The 22,932-nt window shown below is 42.3% G+C and overlaps 2 protein-coding genes across 2 annotated transcripts; both read right to left on the bottom strand.

Moving 5' to 3' along the window:
• Window positions 1-297: 297 nt before the first annotated feature.
• LOC112968717 (keratin, type I cytoskeletal 15-like) lies at window positions 298-3,478 on the bottom strand (the record flags this gene model as incomplete). The annotated part of the gene is made up of 7 exons (XM_026071211.1): window positions 2,996-3,478; window positions 2,107-2,189; window positions 1,764-1,920; window positions 1,405-1,566; window positions 886-1,011; window positions 548-774; window positions 298-389 (listed from the first exon to the last, which is right to left on the bottom strand). Coding segments are annotated over exons 1-7 (1,330 nt in total), but the record flags the coding sequence as incomplete, so codon positions are not given.
• Window positions 3,479-7,940: 4,462 nt separating this feature from the next.
• Window positions 7,941-13,692, bottom strand: LOC112968757 (keratin, type I cytoskeletal 15-like). Its single transcript, XM_026071301.1, has 10 exons — window positions 12,931-13,692; window positions 12,029-12,111; window positions 11,409-11,565; window positions 10,597-10,758; window positions 10,099-10,224; window positions 9,638-9,864; window positions 8,711-8,832; window positions 8,612-8,650; window positions 8,423-8,566; window positions 7,941-7,966 (listed from the first exon to the last, which is right to left on the bottom strand). Exons 1-10 carry the CDS (start codon window positions 13,690-13,692, stop codon window positions 7,941-7,943), a joined length of 1,848 nt encoding a protein of 615 aa, XP_025927086.1.
• Window positions 13,693-22,932: the final 9,240 nt, after the last annotated feature.

Below are 22,932 nucleotides of genomic sequence, written 5' to 3'. Positions count from 1 at the left end.
CCTAGAAGCTTTCTCAGGACTGTATTTTTGGTATCCCAATTTGCGAAAGAGCATATCCAGTCCTATAAAGCTTATTACTTGCAGTTTACTTTTAGATAAAAGGCAGAAAAAAGCTTTTGTCTTTTAATCCTTGATTCTTCCATGACAGAATCAGTGAAGTTCTCTCATTGCTGGGCTACTTGAGCCGGGCAACTTCCCCAGCCCAAAATACAAAACTTCTTTCTGACCAAATATATTGTAGTCATCAGAGTAAGGATAACCCACTAATGGGCATCACCATACAAAATGTCATCTTACCTGTCATTTCACCAGACTGGGAGTGAGAGTAGGAAGCAGAAGAATATGAATGGGAGGACCTTCCACCTCCTTGGAGAGCTCCTTGAGAGGCACTGTGAAAGAAGAGGAATTAATTCACGAAAAAACAACTAACCACTGGATATTCTGTGAAAAAAGATGTTAATGTAGCTCCACACACAGGAAGCCTGTATTAAGAGTGGAGTACACAAGGATTTCTTCTTATTGCCTTGCTCCAGTACAGAATACGTACGTAAGGTCTTGCTGTCCCTCCTGCAGCAGTGCCCGGTACTGAGCAATCTCCTGTTCCAGGCGGGTCTTGATGCCCAGGAGCATCTTGTACTCTTGGTTCTGACCCTCCATCTCGCACCGAATACTGGCCAGCTCCTCCTCTACAGAGTTAATCTGGCCTTGGATTTGTTGCAGCAGCAAGCYATAGCGAGATTYGGTTTCTGCCAAGGAGTTTTCCAGAGAGCTTTTCTGAAAGTGGAAATGGGGGAGCTTAGGACCGGAGCACTACCTCTCCCTACCCAAGGAGGGAGTGTCCCGCTCAAAGGAGGAAAGGGCCCTCAGTGATCCTGCCCCACGTACCGTGCTGAGCTGTGCCTGCAGTTCRATCTCCAGGTTCTGCATTTCGCGTCTCAGTTCGGTGAGCTGGTGGCTGCTTGTCTGGATGTCCTCATTGCTAGARGTGACCTGCCGATTGACTTCTTCCATCTGCCAGAGTGAGATACCAAACACACCTTCTGAGCGAGAAGACCCCCTCATGGAGCAGATCTGCTAGCTGAGAACTAAGATAACCACAGTGCCTCTCCTTCTAATTCCATCTTGCTGGAAGGCAGCCCAGTCACTGCTCCTCAGATCCTGACTTGCCACCCAGTCTTTGTACATCAGACCCGGCCTGCTCCCTTTCTGCTGCTGGAGTCCTTCCCCAACACCTTTTTCCTTGCAGTTCCCCGAGGTGTGCAGGGGCAGGCTGGTGTTCCGCCCAGCAGCCTCTTCTGATCACGGGCAGCCAAAGGACTCCTGTTCATGTGAGCAGCCTCCCCGGTATTGCATGCCTGTGTTTTCCCGCAGAAGGAGACTTCCACTCTGAGCATTGCTACATACCTTGACTTCATACCACTGCTCAACCTCTCTGCGGTTCCTCTCAATGATCTGCTCGTATTCGTTTCTCAGGTCATTTAGCGTCTTTGTCAGATCTATGCCAGGAGCAGCATTGACCTCCACGCTCACGTCGCCACCAGTCTGGGACTGCAGCTGCCTCATCTCCTGCAGAGAGTGCAAAGAGAGGAACAARGAGTACAGGTCACTTCTTCAACTAGGGACAGTGAGCCAGGCAACATGGAGGTAATAAAGGAATGCCATTCACGTGACGTAAGTCCGAACTGACTTGGTACCTAAACTTTAGGAACCCTGAAAGATCAGAAGACTATTTCTTGCAGATACTATTTATCATTGGCTCTTACCTCTTCATGGTTTCTCTTAAGAGCAATCAGCTCATCCTGCAAGGTCTCCAGCTCTGATTCCAGAGAAGACCTAACCAGAGTCAGCTCATCCAGCATATTTCTCAAGCCATTAATATCAGCCTCCACACTTTGACGAATGACCAGTTCACCCTCATACCTGTACCACACAGAAGAGAGACAGAGGAATGGGGAGATGAGCTGACAACCGTTGTCAATAGCCCTCACCCTTCCTATGTCTGTGTGCCAGTAGAAGAAGATGGGGGCTCAGTCACTGCACTCGGGGCAGTGCCTCGACTCCTGACTTCCGTGAGCAGGACGCGAAAGACATGCAAGGTTCACTCACTTCATTCGGAAGTCATCAGCAGTCATCYTGCTGTTGTCGATCTCCAGCAGCAGTTTGTTGTTGTCCACAGTGGCAGAAATGATCTGCAARAGAGTAAGTTGGAGTGGATTCTCCTTGTGCCCAACACACCCAGAAGAGGAAGAGAGGAGATGCAAAGCTTTGGTGGGGCTTTCTTGTTGGTCTTGGAGTTCTTTCCTGCAGTAATGCAGGAACCACAYGAGAGGGTTACTCTCCAAGAAGTGCTTTCCAAGGAAACCCAGGTTATCACAGAGTCACCGTCAAAAGACATAGTGGTATCTTCTGTTGCTCAAGTTAGAGACAGTTGCCCAGGTGTGGCCAGGGAATGTGTATTCTGCCCTTTCTCTGTAACCTGCTTTGTCTCGGTCCGTTTACTGTAATTTCTACCAGTACTAAAGTAAGGTTTTGTGTGGGAAGGCCTTGGTGCTTCCAGCTGCTCTACGTAGGAGTGTGCGGAGAGAAAGGGAATTTGGATCTTGCAGTCCAGGTGCTGTGGCTTTGCACACCATCCAGCTGAACTGGATTGGAGTGGAGGGAAAGACTGGAAACCGCACATCCCTGATCTGGAGCCACCRGCACAATGTGAGATTTCAGTCACGTGCACGAGCATGTTTGGGCCTGGGGAGTGCTCCTTAATCCCCTGCGCGGTGGCCCCGGAGCACTTGCCTTTCCCTTGTGGGCTGGTGTGTGGGCTCGCTTACCCAAGGGGTGGGAGACATGGCTCCGCAGGTTTCTGCCAGTAATACCACCAGCAAGGCCGTTCACTAGCACCCTCCACCCCCTTAGAGCCACTTCCAGAGGGAAGACGGAAGTGCTCGCGACTGAGAATTGCGTGTCAGAGAYGGAGGCCAGTTAGTCAGGGCTCTCTTACCTGGTTCTGGAGTTGTTCGATGGTCTGGTAGTAGGAGCTATAGTCCTTTGAAACGCTGGGAGCTTGCTTCCTGTACCACTCCCGAATGTGGTGCTCAAGCTGAGCGTTTTCTTCCTCCAGTCTTCGCACTTTGTCCAGGTAAGAAGCCAGGCGCTCGTTCAGGTTCTGCATGGTGACCTTCTCATTGCCGCCCAGAAAGACATCCCCACCACCACCAAAGCCACCTCCCAGGCCACCACCGAAGCCACCTCCTAGGCCACCACCGAAGCCACCTCCCATGCCTCCACCAAAGCCGCCAGCRCACAGGGACCCTCCATAGCTAATGCTGCTTGCTCCCCCACCATAGCTTCCGCCGCCTATCACAGAGGAGGCATATCGCCTGGAGGAGGCGGAGGAACTCCTGCCGCTAGCACCACCACAGTGGCCTCCTCCTCCACCACTTCTGTAAGAAATACTAGACGTTCTCTTGATGCTGCAGCTCATGGTGAAAGCAGTAAGGTATCCAAGCCCAACCCCAAAGCGCGCTGCACAGCTAGATACAGAAGATCAGACTGCAGCCTTTCTGTCTTTGCTGATCACTATTTATACCTTCTTGGGTGGGTGTCACCTGCAAGGCAGTCCAGCTTCCCATGAAGTTTGCCAGCCATAGTGCTCATGCCAAAAGTGATGTGCTAAGGAAATTTTGTCTTGGGTAAGTAATACCCATTACCATTCTCTGCAGGTATGTCTGTGTTGATTCACACAAAGCACACACTATAATTTTATGTGGGTGGCTCTTTGTCAGATATTTTGTTGGATCATATAATATCTCATAGCTTCTATTATCCTGGCAATATATCTCTGGTAAAAGGAGTTAATTAAGTCTCCACCTATGTCGTTTGTCTCCTTCAATCTTATATGTGGCGAAATTCAGTATTTCATTTTTTTGTCTTCCATTTATGATAAAAGACAATGATTTTAAAGTCCAGCAGCTTCCAAGAAACTTTTTATTCTTTAATTTATTCAGGAATTTACATTAGATATTTAGAAATCTACTTTCTTTTACTGAAAGATGTTACTCATTTTAAAAGCTGCCTTCCTGTCTCTGTTATAGAAGAGCAGTTTACACCATTCTTCTTATTCTGTTATTATTGACTGTACTAGGGGAAGCTCCTGCTGTTATTTAGCTTTTTCTGAAAGCACAGGATTGTGATTTCAGTCATTTCCCTTGTTGAAGAAAACTGGGTGAGAGCTACAGAAGTACTTTGCAAGGGAAAACATAGTAATTATTTTTTTCCAGCAAATACATTGATTTTATTTTAGCTGTTTTAAAAGGACTCAGAGGAAAAGTGAGAGGAAACATGTTTAGTATTTCAGATTTTAATATTTTAGATTTCATATTAATAATAGCCATTTTTCAGAGTAGGGTGTAGAATGATATAATGTAATTAAAAAAATCAGTTTGATTAAAAGATACAATGCCAAAGATTACATCTGAAAAAACATAATCATTATCTGAACTCATTACAGTTAACCAGTAACCTCTCCTGAAAATCTTTCATTCCATCTAACTGTGTCTCTTCCTAGGTGCTGTCTTCATACTGCCTGTTTTAATTCCTTCTGAACTTCATCACATGGCACATATTACCTAGTGCGTGTTAAGCAGCAATGTAATTACCAGTCAGGAAAATAAATACTCTTTAAAGATTGATTTAAAGCGTAGATTGATATCTGTGGAGGTAGTTGTAACATACGTGGTGCAACAGGTGACGATATAGTACCCCCTAGAGGGCTGTGGCAAAAGCGCTGTTTGATTACGTTGAAATAATCTAGATACCGCTTGCTGTAAACATCACTTCTCTTTCTACATGATGTATGCAGTGCAAATACCTAAAACAAACAGAAATCGGCATTACTAGAATCTCATTCTTGCTGTTGGGTGTCACTGGAGGTATTTGTGTAGCAGAAGGTCTGTTTAACAAGTCTGCTAAATCGACTTCATGTAAGCGCAACACAAGCAAATACAGACTTCAGGTTGGCGTAGATCAAGTATTTCTATTTCTCTGCCTGGTTTCCAAGTATTGAGAAATTTTGCATGGGAGTGTGACGTGTATTTCTGGAACTTAAATTTGCGTCTATTCTCTCCATCCACACCCTTGTGAATCGACCTGCTTAGCCTTTAATCCATGGTGCTCAGTCCTCTTCCACGAAGGACTCGCTTTCCTTGACTCTTTATTCACCACCAGAGGCCACTCCCTGAGCACGTAGCCCTGCATCAAAAGCTGGGCCTGCGACTCCATCTGCTAGTGACCTGCACCCTTCACTTATTTGGCCTCAGGGTAGTTTTGGCCCCTTGATTGCTGTTGGATACCCTAACAGCCTTTGGAGCTCGTACCTTGGTGTGCTTTTTTAAACTCAGCTTCACCACAGACCTCCTCCCTAGCTCTGGCCAACTGCAGTGCCTTCTGCAGACACTGCGGGAGCTGAACCGGCCTCCCAGGGCAAGTGCATGCCGAATGCATGCTGGGCAGGTACTGCTCTTTGGGTTCCTTTCCCCATTTTCCACTGCTGGCTTCGCTTGGGAACAGCCTGGCCTATAACTGACTTCTGTTCCATGTTGTCTAGGTGGCAGCTGTGGACTAAGACTTAAAAATGGGCCTGAGGAATTTAGGTGCTAACTTCTCATTAAAGCTGTGGTTGAGGATCTGCCTATTTTGGCAGCCCTCTCTCCTCCAAAATATCATCCAGAAATTCCCGAGATTCCTGAGAGACGCACAAGATACTGCCCTGAAAGGCCTAGGACTATGCATTTCGCTTCCTTTGACCTCTGAATTTGTTAGTCTCTGGGTTACTTTTTTCGGCTAAGTCTCTGGAAATGGATTTCATCCAAATATATTCCTTTTCTTGCTTTATTAACTTTCTTGGCATTAGTTGGTTATTACTGCAATCTGTGATGAATTATAATAACCTGGTGTTTGTTTTTATAAACAAAATTGTCCCAATTGCTGGAGAAAGGTATACTACAATTTCTTTATAATAATGAATATAAAAATGCATAAAGTACATTTCCCTGGACAGAAGCAAATGCAACTCCCAAAAGACAGATAATAAAGAGAGAGTTCTCGCTGATGATTAGTTTGCTGGGCTGCTCCAAGCTGTTGCAACAGGTGAGCAATCAAACTTTTTGCAAGCTCTAGTCAGGAAAGTTTTTAAGCAACAGTTGAGTGTGGTTAAAAGAGTTTACATTTATTTTCTTCACAGTACAGGTTTTCCTATATACAGAAATTAAAATTCCAATTACTTTCACATGTACTTTATTTTACACAGATAGAAGACAAATATTGCTGTTAGTATTAACATTTTATGGAAGGAAACTTTGTAAAGATCCTAGAAAAAAATACGTACTACAGCACACTCAGTTACTGTCTTATGCTGAGATTCTGGGTCACTACTGCTGCTTCTGATTGCTAATTAGGTTTAAAAAAGATAACTGCAGTGTTGCTCTGTAATTTAATTAGTCAAATTAAGATGCACTGTAGAAGGTTTACTGTCTCCTCTGCAGTGTTCAAACTGTCTGCTGTCAGGAAAGGAAGGGCAGACCAAACTGGCAAGGACTCATTCCGACAAGAAATTCTTTTCTTTGTCCTGAAAGTTGGGTGTCTTTGCTTCTGTGTTTTCTGTGTCTGCTTTTCTAAGCTGATCACTGTTGCGAAACATCATCTCTGTGTCTGTGAGGGCTTTAGAACGTGCTATGCCTTCTGCGACTCTGGCTTGCCCTCACTCCTCCCTCTAACTACCACTTTTATATACAATAATCCTCTCTAGTCCTAAAATTTTATTCAGTCATTCTGTGTAGATTCTGGGCAGATGTCTATCCTGATTTTAAAAGGTTTTCTTTATGGAAAAAACAGAAGATTTTTATGACAGGGGAATATATGAGAGAGTTTTCCATATACATTTTAAAATCCCGCAGTCCTTCCTATTGTCCTTAGATTCACCCTGCTCCGTAGCAGGCTGATGGGGTAGTAGTAAGTGCGGCATAGGTAATAAAATAATTTTATTTCTTTCACTTTTAAAAAAAGCAATAATGTAAATTGCCATGCATTCGGTGAAATCATTCCAGACTCTGAATTATGTTTCCTTTCTTTTTGTTTTTCCTTTCAGTTAAAAAACAGATCACAAGTTTGAGCATTTCCAGTTTAAACTGAACCATGTCAGTCAAGTTTTTGTGAGTCACAAATTGAAATATTGCTTTCAAAATCACGGTTCTGCGATCACTCGTGTCTCATTGTGTCATGCCTGGGTTGGCACTCATTTGATGCCAACTATATTAGCATTCATATAGTGCTGCAGCCTGTTCTAGATTGGTATTTAGCTATTACTAGGTCTTAGAGCTGAGCTCCACAACAGTATGTGGCACTTTATTAAAAAACAAAGGCATAGCCTAAGATGCTCCAAGAAATTTATGATCTGCCCAGAGTGCTCAGAAATTGTGTTTTAACTCTAAATTTCATGATCAATTGTTGTCATGTATACTAAACCTTTCTATCTGGAGGTATGTTTTGGTATGGCTTTGCATTTGCATTTCGAGTGGTTACACCACAGAATGGAAAAAATTCCTAGACACAGGTTTCTGGTTGCATCAGACAGAAATAAAGTTTTATTAGAGGCATTTTCATGATACAGAAAAACCAACAAATTGGTTGAATCTGTAAAGCAGGTAGTTCAAATGTCAATGATTGAGCCCACAAAGCATTACAGGCAGAAGAAGCGCTTAGCATGCAGGGCAGGTGGGAAGGTGGTCCATCTGAATAGCTCCAATGGGCCTTTTTTGGATAGATGGCATCAGGAGCTCTGAGGAGTGGTTAAGAGCATCTCTCTCTCCTCAGGAATGTGAAGAATGCAGAGGATTTGTGCAAATTTCTGTTTGAAGGGTCTTGTGCTGTAGGATCATCGGTGTATGTTCTTAATCAAAAGACTTTCTTCCATACCCTGTTTAGAGACAAAGAAACCATTAATTTCTTCAGTGCTGGCACCAAATCTCTGAGGCACCATATTTAGCAGGTAAAAAAGAAGCCTGACCATTTGATAGATGATCATCAGCTATTCCAAAAGCATAAAGGAAAACTTCAGCATTGTATAAAAATGGTATTTTTAATTAGGTTCTGCAAAGAATTAGAGAGATGAAGAAAACCCGCTGGGGTTTAAACTACATGATATGCTGGTATCATCCACATAATTGAATAGAAACTGAATGTTTGTATCTTAAGAGGAGTTGGTCCTTTGTACACAATTATGAATGAATTTTTAATACAAGTAAATTTACCACAAACAAGAAATATTTGTTTATCCTCAGTACTGTTTGTTCTCAGCTCAATGTGTTGATGTAGCGTATAAATTAGTAAGGTTGTGACAGAGAGAATCGTGTGCCCATATAACAATTCTCACCTTGGGTTCCACCACTGCATGACTGAGACTGGGAAGATGAAGAGTAGGAGTGGGAACTGCTGACACCTCCTGAGATCCTTCCTCCTCCTCCGCCTCCACCAATAGTACTGCATCCTCCTCCACTTCCCCCTCCTAGTCCTCCTGCTCCTCCTGCTCCTCCTCCAATAATACCACATGATCCTCCCCCACTGCTCCCTCCCATTCCTCCACTTCCTCCTCCCATTCCTCCTCCGCCACTTCCTCCTCCCATTCCACTGCCGGAAGAAATGCCACCTCCTCCATATCCACCACTCATGCCACCACTTCCTCCTCCTCCTCCTCTTCCTCCTCCAGAAGAATAGCCACCACCTCCTATTCTGCCTCCTCCCATTCCTCCTCCCATTCCTCCTCCCATTCCTCCTCCTGGGATGCTGTAAAGAGAGAGAGAGGGAAGGAAAAAAAGAAAGTTAATCAAACACATTTTTCATCTCGGAAGGAGATCTCTCTCCAGATACTGCACAGAATCCTGCACTTCTCCTGCCTGTGCTCCTCCTTTGTGGAACTACCCAGAGCAGCCAGACAACTGATGCTGTGCCAAAAATCAGGCTGTCTTTTAATATCAGCTTGAATGCAGTAGCTGCTGCCTTTTCCAAATTCTGCTCAGATATTCCTTGCTGGATTTGGCATTGCCACTTTATCAGTTGTGACAGTGGATGCTGTCACTAGGCGCCACACTGGAAAGGCAGAAAATGAAGCCTTAGCTGTTCTTTCAGGCAGCAGTTAGGGTGAGAAGCAGGCTCCCTGCCTCAGGGGAACCGGAGGAGCTTGAATTCTCTCTGGAACCTCACACTGAGACTTCTGTGAAGGTTAGGAAAACTCTGGTTGTTTTTCTGCTACCAGTCTTTTCCAAGGCTATGTCTGTCTGTTCAGTTCCTAGCCTTTTCTGGAATCAGAATGAAGGTAGGGTTGTGTACATGGGTTTCCTTGTCCAGCCCCAAATAGGTAGTTCAGAACTTCTGCATTAATTTTTCCTCACATGATTTCTATTCTGAACAGTTTTGTCAAGAAATTTATAGTACCTCGGACCTTGGAGGTGATTGATCAAGACAGCCAAATTAGCCCCATTTCAGTACAAAATCTGCTTTGCAAATCTAAGCTGTTGATTTGCTTTCTTTGTGACTAATCTGACAACCCTGGGTTTTACATAATGCTGTGATCTTTTGGCAGTTTACATACACGAGGTCGTGCTGCCCTTCCTCAAGCAGTGCCCGGTACTGAGCAATCTCCTGTTCCAGGCGGGTCTTGATGCCCAGGAGCATCTTGTACTCCTCATTCTGACTCTCCATCTCGCAGCGGATGCTGGCCAGCTCCTCCTCCAAGGGGCCGATCATACCCTGGATCTGCTGCAGCTGCATGTTATAGCGGCGCTCTGTGTCTTCCAGGTTGGATTGGAGAGAGTCTACCTGAGAATGGAAAACAAAATATGGTGTTTATGGGAATGTGGCAAGCTTAATTCATTTGGGGGGAAAAATTGGAGGTTTTCCTCACAAAAAAGAGAAAAACTTATCTTTGATGATAACGGGTAATCCAGCACCCCACTCTCTACAGGTGGAGCGATTGCTAAATATAACCAGTCTCCTTCAGTGATACATACAGCCTGTGTCACAGGTGAGGCAGAAGCATATGCCTTTACTTACCATGCTGATTTGTGACTGCAGTTCAATTTCCAGGCTTTGATATTCACGTCGCAGCTCAGAGATCTGCTGGTTGCTTGATTGTATTTCCTGGCCACTTGAGTGGACTTGTTGATTAACTTCTTCCATCTGAAAAATGCACATACAGAATTAAGGTAATTTATTTTTGATTATAAGTGAAGATTATGGGGTTATCAGAAAAGCACTGAGAAAGCCGTGAATATGGCTAGAGAGGGATGTAATGTAGACTGTCCATCTACATTTCCCACACACTAATCCATACCAAACCTCTTTGTAATTCACCTTATTACTGAAACATGCTTTACTACTTAACCTTAATACTCTAGCACTAATCTGTTACAGTAAGCTACTAGAGTCTAAACTAGAGTTTAAAGCTTATGTACCTTAAGTAAAACCTGAAAGGTAGCTTCTCCTGTATTAGGTATGAATAGATCCAGTTCTTTGTGAAAGATTTAGTAAGTTATTGGTACTGTACTTTACCTTGGTTTCATACCAGCTTTCCACCTCTCTCCGGTTGTTCTCAATAAGCCGTTCATATTCACAACGCATTTCATTTAATTTTTCCATCAAATTAATGCCGGGAGTGGCATTGACCTCCACATTGACATCACCACCAGATTGTGTTTGCAGTCCCCTCATTTCCTGCAAAAAACAATAAAAAGCACAGGTTCTCAAAGCATGAAGGTAAGGAGAAACCTCATCATTTGAAATAAAGGAAAAGAAATGGAAGGTGAATCCTCACACATCCGTATTGCTCCTGCAAAAGAGGCCTCATTTGCTCCTGCCATGGAGAAGACATTTCCACCATTCCTAAGCTAAACTTTACAATGAGCAATAGCCAGACAGCACATACTCATTGACCCTGACTTTTTCGCATTGGGGCCCTAAGGAATCCCATGCAGCATGCTGTTTGTGAAAATCCTTTTGGGTATTTTTCTTCTCAATGGGAAGTATCGTCTCAGATAGCATAAATATTTTCTTTTGACTCCTCCATCTATACTATTCAATTTTCTTTCCATGACTTCAGCAACAAAATTGTACTTGGTAGTGAGAGCTATCACTTCCCTGTTCTCATTTTGCCTACTGTTGACCTAGATATTTTGTTACCTCCGTTTCAGGCAGCAAGAGCTATGGGTGCTACATACTGCTGCAGATCAAAGCCAGATTGTCTCAAGTTGGAAGATCAAAGCCAGCAGCTAAAATTTGGTTACTCCTAATGGAAGAAATCCACAGGAAATTCTTTAAGTGTTGAGTTTTCATTAGTTATTATTTTAAGGTGTGGGGAAACTTACCTCTTCATGGTTCTTCTTAAGATAGATCAGTTCCTCTTTTAGGGATTCAAACTGTGTCTCCAGGTCAGATCTGGCTAAAGTCAATTGATCCAAAAGTGGACGTAATCCATTAATATCACTTGCCACACTCTGGTGGAGAGTATACTCAGTTTCATACCTAAATCACAGGCAAGAAAGTTAGTAAAAGTTCTGCCAGACTCTGTTACCTTGATTATGGACAGTTCTCATCGGTACATCTTTGGTCTTACTTTAGTCCCATTGCTCAGTTCTTAAAAGAAAGGACCTAATACTCTTTCCATCTCCAACAATTTTATTTGATTTTAGTGGAATCTCTCTCTTTATGGGATTTATATGATGAGGGTTATATTTATAAAGCTACAAGCAAAGATGGAGAAACTTAGACTGGAGTCCTTTAAATGGCACTCTTTAATAATTTGTCTGGAGCAAAATAATAATGAAAAACTAATGCAAAATTATTCTCAGAATGCTTCTTCTTCCAACAGTTATCTGTACTGTAGCTGGAGTCAAGACACTGTAGTGTCTAGAAAGATTGATTGGGAATATGAATTCATGGGGTAGGGTGAAGGAAGATGACATGAGACAGGAAGGGAAAGACTCACTTCAGTCTGAAGTCATCCACGGTCATCCTGGTGTTGTCAATGTCAAGAAGAATCTTGTTAAGGTCCACACTTGCACCAACAATCTGAAAGGGAGAGGGCAGAAGACATTTGATCAGTCACCTTTTCAATCTGACAGAGAAAGAAGGAAGAAATGCCTGTGCAGATACGCATTTCAGAATATCTTTATGGTGATATCAAGCCTGAGTAGTGCTGCAGAAGCTATGCAGAGAGAAAAGAGTTTGTTTCCATCTCAGCTAAAACGAAGTACTTTTATGTAAAGTCAGTACTGATTGATGTCTTTGTTGTCAGTTTTGGTTTACAAATATCCATTCAAAATGTAATACCTTGCTGGAAAAAATAATTAAATAAACTCCTCATTCTCCCCAAACAGTGGAAAACATTATTACCATTGCAATATTCATGTAAGAGATATGAGACTGTTTAGACAGCTGAGGGATAGTGTCAGGTTAGACACTATGGCCCATAAATTGTCTCATCCTGTATATGCACAAAAATATGGAATTCATCTATGGCCATTAGTGGCACAACATAAGCAAGGAACAATTATATCTCCCACTCAAGAGAGTGAGGAGCAAACAACAAGGCCATGGGGTTAAAGGAAGCACTGAGCAGTCCCCACGATGGACGTGCTAGTAACGATCTGTCGTTGCACCAAACAATACTAACTGCACCACATACAAGAATGCCCTAACACACGTATCACCCAGAGCAGAGAAAAACTGGTAGGCCAGCTTTGTCACAGTCTGCTTTTTGGCTGCTGACAGGGTGGCTAAAACCAAGGAGGGAACACACCAGCCCAAATAGGGATATTATGCTGGAGGAGGCAAGTGCCAGGCCATTCTCATGAGAATCTGTCCAAATTTAGTCTAATCACATCATACCTGGTTTTGCAGTTCTTCAATTGTTCTGTAATATTGGCTGTAGTCCTTGGTACCAGTGGGACCTTGCTTTTGATACCACTCTCTGATCAGACGTTCAAGGTGAGCATTTTCTTCTTCCAAGCCCCGCACTTTATCCAGGTAGGAAGCCAGGCGGTCATTAAGGTTCTGCATGGTCAGCTTTTCATTTGTGGAGAGCAATCCGGTATCTTCACCAAATCCCATTCCACCAAAGCTGCCTCCTCCATAGCCACCGCTACCAAAGCCACCACCACCAAGGCCACCACCACCAAAGCCACCACTACCCCCAAAGCCACTAAATCCGCCTCCACTATATCCACCACCACCAAAACCACCACCTCCACCAAGGCAACTTCCATAACCACCTCCCATTCCCCCAAAGCCACCTCCACCTGATCCAAAGCCTCCTCCCATGCTTCCACTGCCCATTCCTCCTCCGAAACTACCACCGCTCATTCTCCCACCATAGCTACTGCGGCTAATCCTTCCACAACTACCACTGCTAAAGCCCCCTCCATAGCTGCTCCTGGAACCTCCTCCACCATAGCTTCTCCCAGAAAAGCCTCCACCTCCAGAAGAGGTGTACCTTCTACTGGAGACTGAGGAGTACCCACCAGACCTACGTCCTCCACTGCTGCCACTTCCTCCACCACCTCCGCCACCACATCCACCACCACCACCACCACCACTGCTTCCACCACCAATTTTAACAATACTGGTTGAAGACTTAGTGCCACAGCTCATTGTGACAGCAGATAGGAGTCTAGTCTCAGTCCCAAATTTAGGTGCACAGCCTGATACGATTCAGGACTGTAAATTTTCATCCCCAGCTCTCTCTACTTATACTTTTGACAGTGGGTGTCACCATCGGGTGTTTCCTTCTCCCAGGGCATTTGCCAACTTTGTTGTTTGTGCCAAGAATAATTTGCTGAACAATATTTTTGTGCCTGTATCTCAGGTAATCTAGCCCATTGCTGGGTTTATGTTGTTTGTTTAAGAAAAAACTTCTTATTTCTTTTGGGTGGCATTCTTTTCATTTAGCTTCTTCTGGGATAGGTAGTCTTTTGCTTTATGCAGCTTCATCTGCTCTACTAGGGAAAAAACACCTTATACAGGGTCCTGTTGGAACTAGTGCTGAGATAATGTGTAGCTGATGGAACTATAGAGAGAATTTTTCTTCTCAGCTTTTCCCTAAATGTGAGAAAGTGGTTCCCAAATATCTCATGTTTAGATTGCGCATTTATTTATTCATTTATTCATCTGCTTTCTTTGCTCAGATTTTTGTAGCTGCTGTTTGTCAAAGACTATTTTTCTCTTTGCTCTTTCATGTTTTGGACATTTAAGATTTTTTGCACTGCTTATATTCGTTTTCTCCCTACGCATGATAATGTATGACTTTTATTAATGAGACTGTATAACTGGTCCATTTAGATTGTGCAGCTTGTACATCCCTGTCTTACTAAGAGAACATATTTGTTTATATCAGAAATCTCTTCCAAACAATGCATTGGGATTCTTATTTTAAAAATCAAAATCCTTCCTTTTTGAAGAAAGTGATAGGACAGCATACAAGACATCTAAGTCCTAGTCTTCAAAGGGAAAAAAATGTGTTGTTTTCACCAAAGAGCTCTTAATCTAAAATCATAGGATGACTAAAGATCCTTTAATTATATTAGAAAGTCAACTGTAGCAGAATTAGAAGTTGTATTAACCCAAACAATGACCCATAAACCACTATGTGGGAAGGCCTTTCATGGTTTAATGTAAAACAGGTCATTCTCTCTATTGTTACTGTGTCATGTGTTACAGGCAATAGAGTCATTTTGCAAACTCCTCATAATACAGGCTCTAAAATAGCATCCTAAGAGAAAAGTTGAAAGACTTTACACAAATCAGTTGAAATCACACTGTTGAGACCACAATAGAAACTAGGTTATACCTTAGTCTTGCACTGATTCCAAAAGAATTTGGCTAAGAAAGACTTGTAGTTGATTTTCTCCTTTAATTGCTAGGTTTGATGCTAAAAGAGAGTATCTGAAGACAGAGTTGCAATGTTTCTGAAAAAGTCATGAGAAGATTCTGAGTTTTGGCAAACAATGCTAACTAATAGCCTTTCTGATGACTTATCACCAACAGAAAATATTTCTTACAATGTTGTTTCATCTTTGTCGTGGGTGAAAACTAAATATTTTAGTTCAAATCCAGAATTTAATTTCTGTAGTATCCACTTTGCTCTCTTCTCAACCTACATCCTTTTATGTGAGATGTACGTCATATTTTTTAATACAGCAGAGACTTCATTCATGTAAACAGCCAGTCCCTACTGCTTCAGCGTAAATGATTGCAAAACCTTTGAGGATCATCCATCAGCACTTGTGGTCTTGCGGTAGATGGACTGGAAGTCATGGACCCCATGCTGTTCCAGTTTGGTCTGAAGAAACTGCACTTGTGTCCATTGGCAGTTTTGCTGTGTGTTACTGAAATGTCCGTATTGCCATTGTGTTACTGTTGTGTTACTGATGTTCTAATGGCTGTAAGGTTTTTATGAAATTTGGCAATCTTACCCTAAAACCTCATCTTCAGGGAACAAACAGGGGATATCTGTTATTTGTTGTCTGCTGTCCTTATCTCAGCATCTTCCAAAAGACATCTTGTGGATGGCAGTGCAGTCCAGCCCTTGCTTTCCTACGGTCACCTTGATTTGGAAGTTGATTATATGTTGCTGTTGCTTTCTGCACTCAGTCTCTGTGTGCGTGAGTCTCTTGCAAACTATATTTCTGCCTCTTAACTTCTAGCCTTTTTTTACTTTAAATTATACATTATTTAACATTTTCTGACTGAATCCATTGTCCTGTCCTTTGAAGCTGTGCTTTTGCCAGCATTGCTTTATTGCTGCTTATGCAATCTCTTTCAAAAGCTCTCTGTGATTTTATCTTGCTATTTGACATACTCAGTGGCTCAAAGGTGATGAAAGATTTCAAGTAGTTTGATGATGCGATAATTTGTCCTTGATTCACAGCTGGAGAAAGGTAGTATCGCTTCAGCAGTGTAAACACAGGTTTTGGGCTTCGGTGTGTTATCTTATTGGTGCTGAAAGATGTAGCTTACTGTATGCAAAACGTTTTTGTTTTTAGCATTGTTTTCCCTCAGTGTCGGAGTAATGTCGTTTTGGTCAATGGGGGCCTTTTTTGACAAATTCCACTGTGGTAAGTAAAACCGATTATCACATTCAGTTTTCCATCACTGATTCCTGTGATACGCCTTATAAATGCTCTTCACAGACAAACTAGAATGACCTATAGGGTTGTTAGTGATAACGAACAAGAAATCCTCTAGAAGTATTGCAACAAGAGGAAAAATGTTTACCAAAAAAGTCTCTTAATCTGTTTATGTACTTTGTGCACATCTACTTTATTTCCTCTTCTCTTTTACTTTTAGACTGTCTTTTTGTGCAGGTAGTTGTTCACAGCAGGGGCTTATCTATATTGCAAAGTCCTCGTGATAGGGCATATCTTACTGTATGCTTGGAAAGTAATTAAATAATAAAAGCAAAGAAAGAAAAAAAAAGTCAAGCTGCTGAGGAAGGAGAACTTGAGATAGTCTCAAAATTTCTTTTTAATTCTATACTATTCCCACTACTTGTATATAAAGGAGGAACACAAGTAAAAGATTTTGGTTTTAGATCTTTTACGGTGGCTTTTAAGTGATGTGCTCTTAGGATGTTCCTTTTTTGTCTTCAGTGTTGCTACTGTTTCATTTTTGTTACCAATTCAATCTTAGTGCTTTTTATAAAAATCCTACTGGCTCTTAGAGTCTGCTGTATTCTTTGAACTATGAACTGAAAAATTTCCTCCATGAAGTTTTGTTTCTATAACAGTCACTATGTTCCCAAAAGATATAGTATGTCTTTTTGGACTATAATGCTAAGATACCTGGGAAATACAGATGGATTTTGACTACTTCATCCTCTTGTAAAGTTGCATACATTTTATCCCCTCCTGGCATATTTTAATTTATTGATTATTAAATGCTTAACCATGTAAGTGTTTACAAATCAGAGAAGATCCTTTCTGTGGGCAGAGTGAATTTTTGCCTTCCTGAGCTTTGATTTCAAGAGCCAGCAATAATCTTTGTTCTCCAGTGCTTTCTGTTAATGTGCTACATGGATGGTGTAAAATTGATAGTTTACTGAATTATCTGAAAGGAACTGACAACTTTAGGACCTTTTCTCATCTGTTTCCTGTGCATGATGCACAGTTTAATCCTTAATGCTTTTGTGCTGATACAGCATCCAGTGTGCTATATAATGTTGCTGTTTCTAAATCAACCCAGAATATTAACATTTATTATCACAGCTGCTAGCATTACTCAGCCTTAAGAGTATCCAAACACATTGCTTACTGCTTATCCTTAAGCTCAACACATGGCACGTTGCAAGAGCAGTTGACATTCTTTGCTGCACTCTCTCTTTTACTGTTTTCCTTTTAATCTGGCCTCCAGGTGTATATCAAAGAAGGGACTCCTGAGCAGCAGAATGAAGACAAAGTCCATGAGCAGCCCACACTCTTGTATATTTTATCAAAACTGGGAGACTTTCACAACAGGCTGAAGCTGCTGGATCCATGATAGACCTGCAGAAAATATATTCGCGCTTTTGTGTCTGTGCACTGAAAAATTAAAACATCCCCCCTAAATTCAATGACATTCTGATGCAGTGCCTCAGGAAGTGTTGGAGTTTATTCTTCCGATCTATTTAATAATCTCTTTCCATTACTATTAACAGAAATTTTTATATGAGAAGAGTATCTGTTTTCCACTGTACTTACTATTCATTCCCGCCTCATCTCTTAAGGTTTTAGTGAAATCACAGCGATTTCCAAGCAGATTTAGACTACACACAGCAGAGGAAACAAGGACTATTGATAGTCATGTTGTGGCAGCACTGAGCTTGGCTGTGAGGCTTATAACCCCTAGCACTCTGCGTGCGAACGTTTTTGTGAAGGATAGCTTGGATCTTCCATGCAAGCAGATTGATGGGAAGAAAGCGTGTTGCGCAGACGCTGAAAATGTACACACCATTTTTGTCTCGTGGACGTGACAGCTGTAGGTCAAGGCTCCTGTGCCTGCTGATAGGCAGTTTAGGAGGCTGCAGTTTGCTCCCTGCCAGCTGCCAGTTATCATTTCTACAGCTTTCTGAGGCACCTCTCAGTTGCCCCTCTGTGACTACTCCAGTCCCCTGCAGGGTAGAGTCAGTTTAGTTGGAATAAATTGCTTTATTTGGTGGTATCAGTGTGGACCAGGAGTTTTCATATTGTCTGTAACAGCTGGAGGGCATGGTAACAGCCTCTGCAGCAGGGTCTCCTGCCTCTCTCTAGAGCTCACGTGTCTTAGTCCATTTGGGGTAAGGAGTCCCAGATCCTCTCTAGGTCGGAGGCATCAACAACTGCTCTTTCATCTGAACAGCTCTGATTAGCGCAATATCCTGGGAAGTGGGACATGCAGGCTTGAATCCCAGCCTGCAGAGGCACTAATCCATGTCTTGTACTTTCTGTTACTACAACTACTGTGTTGTATGAAAGAGGCATCCACTTCTCTTGAAGCGTTTTGCAAGGAGGAAGGTCATTCCGGCATGGGAAGGCACCTGCTGGACGGAGCTCTTCAGAGGATTTACATGCTTCAGAGATGGTCGGCCTGCTCCCCGCTTGCTGGTGGGAAGTGGGAAGGAGCTGGTTCGCTCTTCTCAGTGTGGGCCTGTTGTGAGCAGGTGCAGAAGCAGCCTGGAGAACTTGCTAGCCAAAAAGTAAGATTTAGTGAATTTAGTAATTCAAGGTGGTTAAATACCCACTGAGCCAGGGGTTGGGGATCAGAGCTTTGAACTTAAGACAGTCTAAAGTGTAGCTAAATCCTGTTTGTGTCCACTGAATTTTAAGATCCTGCCCATGCTCTGATTGTCCAAGTAGAGAATTATTATCACTAAAAATAACCACGTTAAGCAAATGACTCCTTAAGCAACCTATGCTCCCCCCTAAAAGCAAAGGAAGACCACTAGGACATTCATGTTGAGATGGGCTCTAGAAAGATTAGCTAGTTTCTTCTGCCCCCACAACAGTTCAGTGAAATGACATTTTTACTGTAGTGATTCTGCACAGGATGCAGTCTTCTGTATTTGCACGTGGGCTGACAATTAATATTAAACAATAAAGAGATCAGCTGAATATACGCATAGGCAATTTTGAAATTTGCTAATGTAATTACATCTATGCCTCCAAATATGCAAATAAATTGCTTTAAGAGTACTGAAGCCAAACATACAGGAGTGTGTATGCTCATTTATTTTTGCCTGAGGTTCTTCTGAAGGTCTTGTTCCAACACGTGCTGCAATTTTCTTATTGGAGCAATAATAGGCACACGATATGTATCCAAATTGCAACATTTTGTGCTCATAAAATTAAAGCTTATTATGATGATTATGCCAAACAAAAGGCATGCAAATAACAAGTGCAAGGTTCTCCTTGCGACTCTGTTAATACCGCCGGAGTTCCACTTTAAGCATTCCCAAGCTTTGACACCCAACTCAACTACAGTTGTGTTTCTTACTCATGGCCTGCAATTGCTTTGGTTTTCTAGCTCTGTTCTTCTACATAAGTTTGTCTGCATTGTAATTATTCTTACCAGTCTGTTCTTTCAGTAAGCATATACCAGTGCACCAGTAACCTAAATGCAGATTTTTATATATACAAAATGGAAAAAAAGAGAATTTAAGCTGGCACTTTCCTCCAGGGAACATATGGTAATAAACTATCTAAATTTGTTCTTCTTTTTGTAGGCAACAAGCATTAATGGCACAACTAGGTAGATATTTTTGAAGTTTGTTGTTTGCTTGTATTTATTTTGTCACATACTATAGCATGCAGTAAATAAGCTTTATTATAAAGCTTATTTGCATTATAGATGTAGATTCATTACATGCAAGGAGCATCACAAGAACACCTTGTTAAGAAACGTACAGAAGGAGGCAAACAGTATGAACGGTGTGGAGCAGTAAAAGTGGTAATAACATTACTACAATTTTCATCCTGAATACTCACAAATTTTTACTCATTTCTATATATAATTATAACATAGCAATGTAAGCGTTTACATCAGCAGCAGAATTACATAGCACAATATCACAGCACATTGTATCCTAACGTTTCCACGTTTGCACTTCTGTACAGGTTTGTCGGATACAGCACTGAACTGTCTCATCACCTTGTGCTTTCTCCTTCCTGTACTTTACTGAGTTATATTCTGCCTTGTTCTCACGTGTATTTGTTTCAGTGGAATTTCTTCTGTAAGACTAGATACATGGTAATTAAGTAACTTTCTGGGAAAAGACTGGAAGAGGTTTGTGGTTTTGGAAAGAGATACAGAGTCAAGGAGAGAGAGGGAGGAATCAGTGTTTCCCAGAGCTGCTACTGCAGTGCAATGGAGTAAGTCCTGACACAGGCAAACTACTCCTTTAAATAAACCGCATCCAACCCCACCTCGTCAGCCTCCCAACTGTTGCTATAAGGGCAGAGGTCAGGTGATGGCTTGTAAATCGCCTTATAAAAGCCAAGGAGCATGCACATAGCAAAAAAAATTCTTGAGATTCCCTAGGCAGGCTCTTAGGGGAGGCCTGAGAAGCAGGGCTGCTCTGTTGGGGAATATTCTTTGGCTTGGGCTGTTGGTCTAATATCCTGAGCACACAGATCTAAGGAAGAGGTTATTAAAACCTGCAAGGGGACTAAAGCTAGCAGAGTAAACAGGGAAAATAGTTTGGTGGGATAGCCCACGATACAGAGATAAGTATGATCTGATACTGCAAAGATTTTAAAAGTGAAGTGGGTGATTTTGCAATAGGAGGGAGTTGAGGGGATTCCTGCAAGCATAATTATATTGCCTCTTCGCATGTTAGGTCAGGGCTATTAATAACTGCTTAGCTATAAAATAGTCCTTCATGAAGATTAGCCCCTTCCTCAGGGCCCTCAGAGGCACTGGTCAGAAGAAAAATTTCGTCTTGGCTATTTTGTCTTTTTAGGGCTAATCACGTTGGCTGGCAGCGTTATGTAAGGCCGTGCAGTGAATCACTGGCATAGATCTGCTTACAGCTCAGGCGTTCAGGATTCCTATTCCCACGCTCTCCCACTCGTCTCTGTTTCTCAACCTTATCCAGTGGGTGAGGCCTTCTTCAAAGTGAAAAAAAAAGAAAGCAAAACTCTGACTCCAACATCTTCTATAAAAATAAGAGGGAAAAATCCATAGCGAGGATAATCCTCTCTGGCTCCTTTTGTTTGTATTTAAGGAGGTGAGTTGAGAAATGCAAGGAATAAGGAATGTAGTGGGGCACAGGAGTCATGCGAGAAGCCCTCTGAATGATTTCCAGGTGATGCTCCCTCTACAGTTCATTTCAGCAATTCACTGTAGGAAGCTCTAGTCGCACAGACCCCACACCTTAATTAGCATCAACAGAAATTAAAAGCACTATAACTGATACAGCATGGGGGAGCAAGCAGAGGGAATCTTCCGTCCTGTTAGCACCCATGCAAGGCATAAAGAAGGGAAACAGGGCTACAATCAAACCAAAGAGAAAAACCGCTGTCTTTCAGGCTGTTTGCACCCTTCTCTCTATGAACAGTCTACCTGTTGTGTGATCTGCAAGCAACCCTTAAAGCCAGACTGGGAATCTTTTCTCTCAGATATCTTTCTTTCTCTTTCTCAGCCTACCCAGGAAGACTGGGTTTTATAAAATTACATCCTAAATATGAATAGTTTTCCAGTCTTCTGTATAAAATGTGTGCTTGTTCATACTTACACGTTAGAAATCTCCTGATGTGCAAATACAAATAAGAGACTAGGTATTGCACAGCTACCAAGCAGCGAGGCACAGTGATGATCAGTAAAACTAGCCTGTGTATTCCTTCTTTTATAAAACTGTGTGTATGCAAATTAGTTCATACTCCAGCTTTATGAATTTATTTTCCAATAGCAATAACTACTTATCACAGAGTAGGAGTATCCTATTACTGAACTTTTAGATTCTTGTTATCTGATGGGAACCCCTGCAGGAAGCACTCAAAATGTGTTCATTCTGTATAATTAATTATACATGATTTGAGCCCTGCGCTCAGGGTATTTTCTCAATGTGCACTGAGCTATCTGAGACACAGAAGCAATGGGACTCGTGTTCAGACTCTTTTTCTTGTACGTGTCCATTTGTGCTTCTCTGATATTCTGCAACAAATGGAGTCTGGTCATACCAGAGTAGCTGAGATTTTCCCTGCTCTTTGAAGGGGCTCAGCTAGTTTAGAGTTGCCGAATTGTATTATGCCCAGGTCCCATTCCATCCTTCCTAAAAGAGGAAGGGGCCATTTTCAGCTGATTGACCCTTTACAGATGTCAACTGGCTAGAGGGGGGCTAGTGCAAGGCATTAGGGCTCTGGACTCAGATCCTTGACAGCTCCCACTTTTGTTGACCTGAGTGAATTTGAGCCACAGCAGAGATTCCTCCAGCAGCATTTTCTGCAAAAGTGACAAGAACCGAACGAGCCATGAAGTCTGCACGCCCATTCGCACAAGTGGGCCTGTCCTGCGAATACCGTGGTGCATGTACACCAAAATAGACCTTTTTGAGCTGGTTCCTCCTCCTGTCAGCCCCGTATCCACTGCCTCTGCGGGTATTCTGTCACTTCCTGTCCTGAAAGCTGAATCTGTAGAAAGCTTTTTCTTTTTTTCACTTCTTTTTTATTTGGCATGGGGAACTGAAAATTCCCATCTTTAAGTTCCAAGAAATAAAAGTTTCATAATGCCTTTTAGTGACTCCTTAGAAAGAGTTCTTAAGAGACTTACTAGGAAACAGTCAGTTCCTTAAACCGACCCTCTCTTGTTAAGTTACTCACACAGCTTTTAACTGGGACCTAAGGAAATCTCAGTGAGAGAAGCGTGCACATTTTGGGCTATTGC

Source organism: Apteryx rowi, unplaced genomic scaffold, assembly GCF_003343035.1.
Source record: "Apteryx rowi isolate R43461 unplaced genomic scaffold, aptRow1 scaffold_323, whole genome shotgun sequence".
Taxonomy (NCBI): domain Eukaryota; kingdom Metazoa; phylum Chordata; class Aves; order Apterygiformes; family Apterygidae; genus Apteryx; species Apteryx rowi.
Note: the sequence above shows the minus strand (reverse complement) of the source record. Positions and strands in the feature narration are given on the sequence as shown.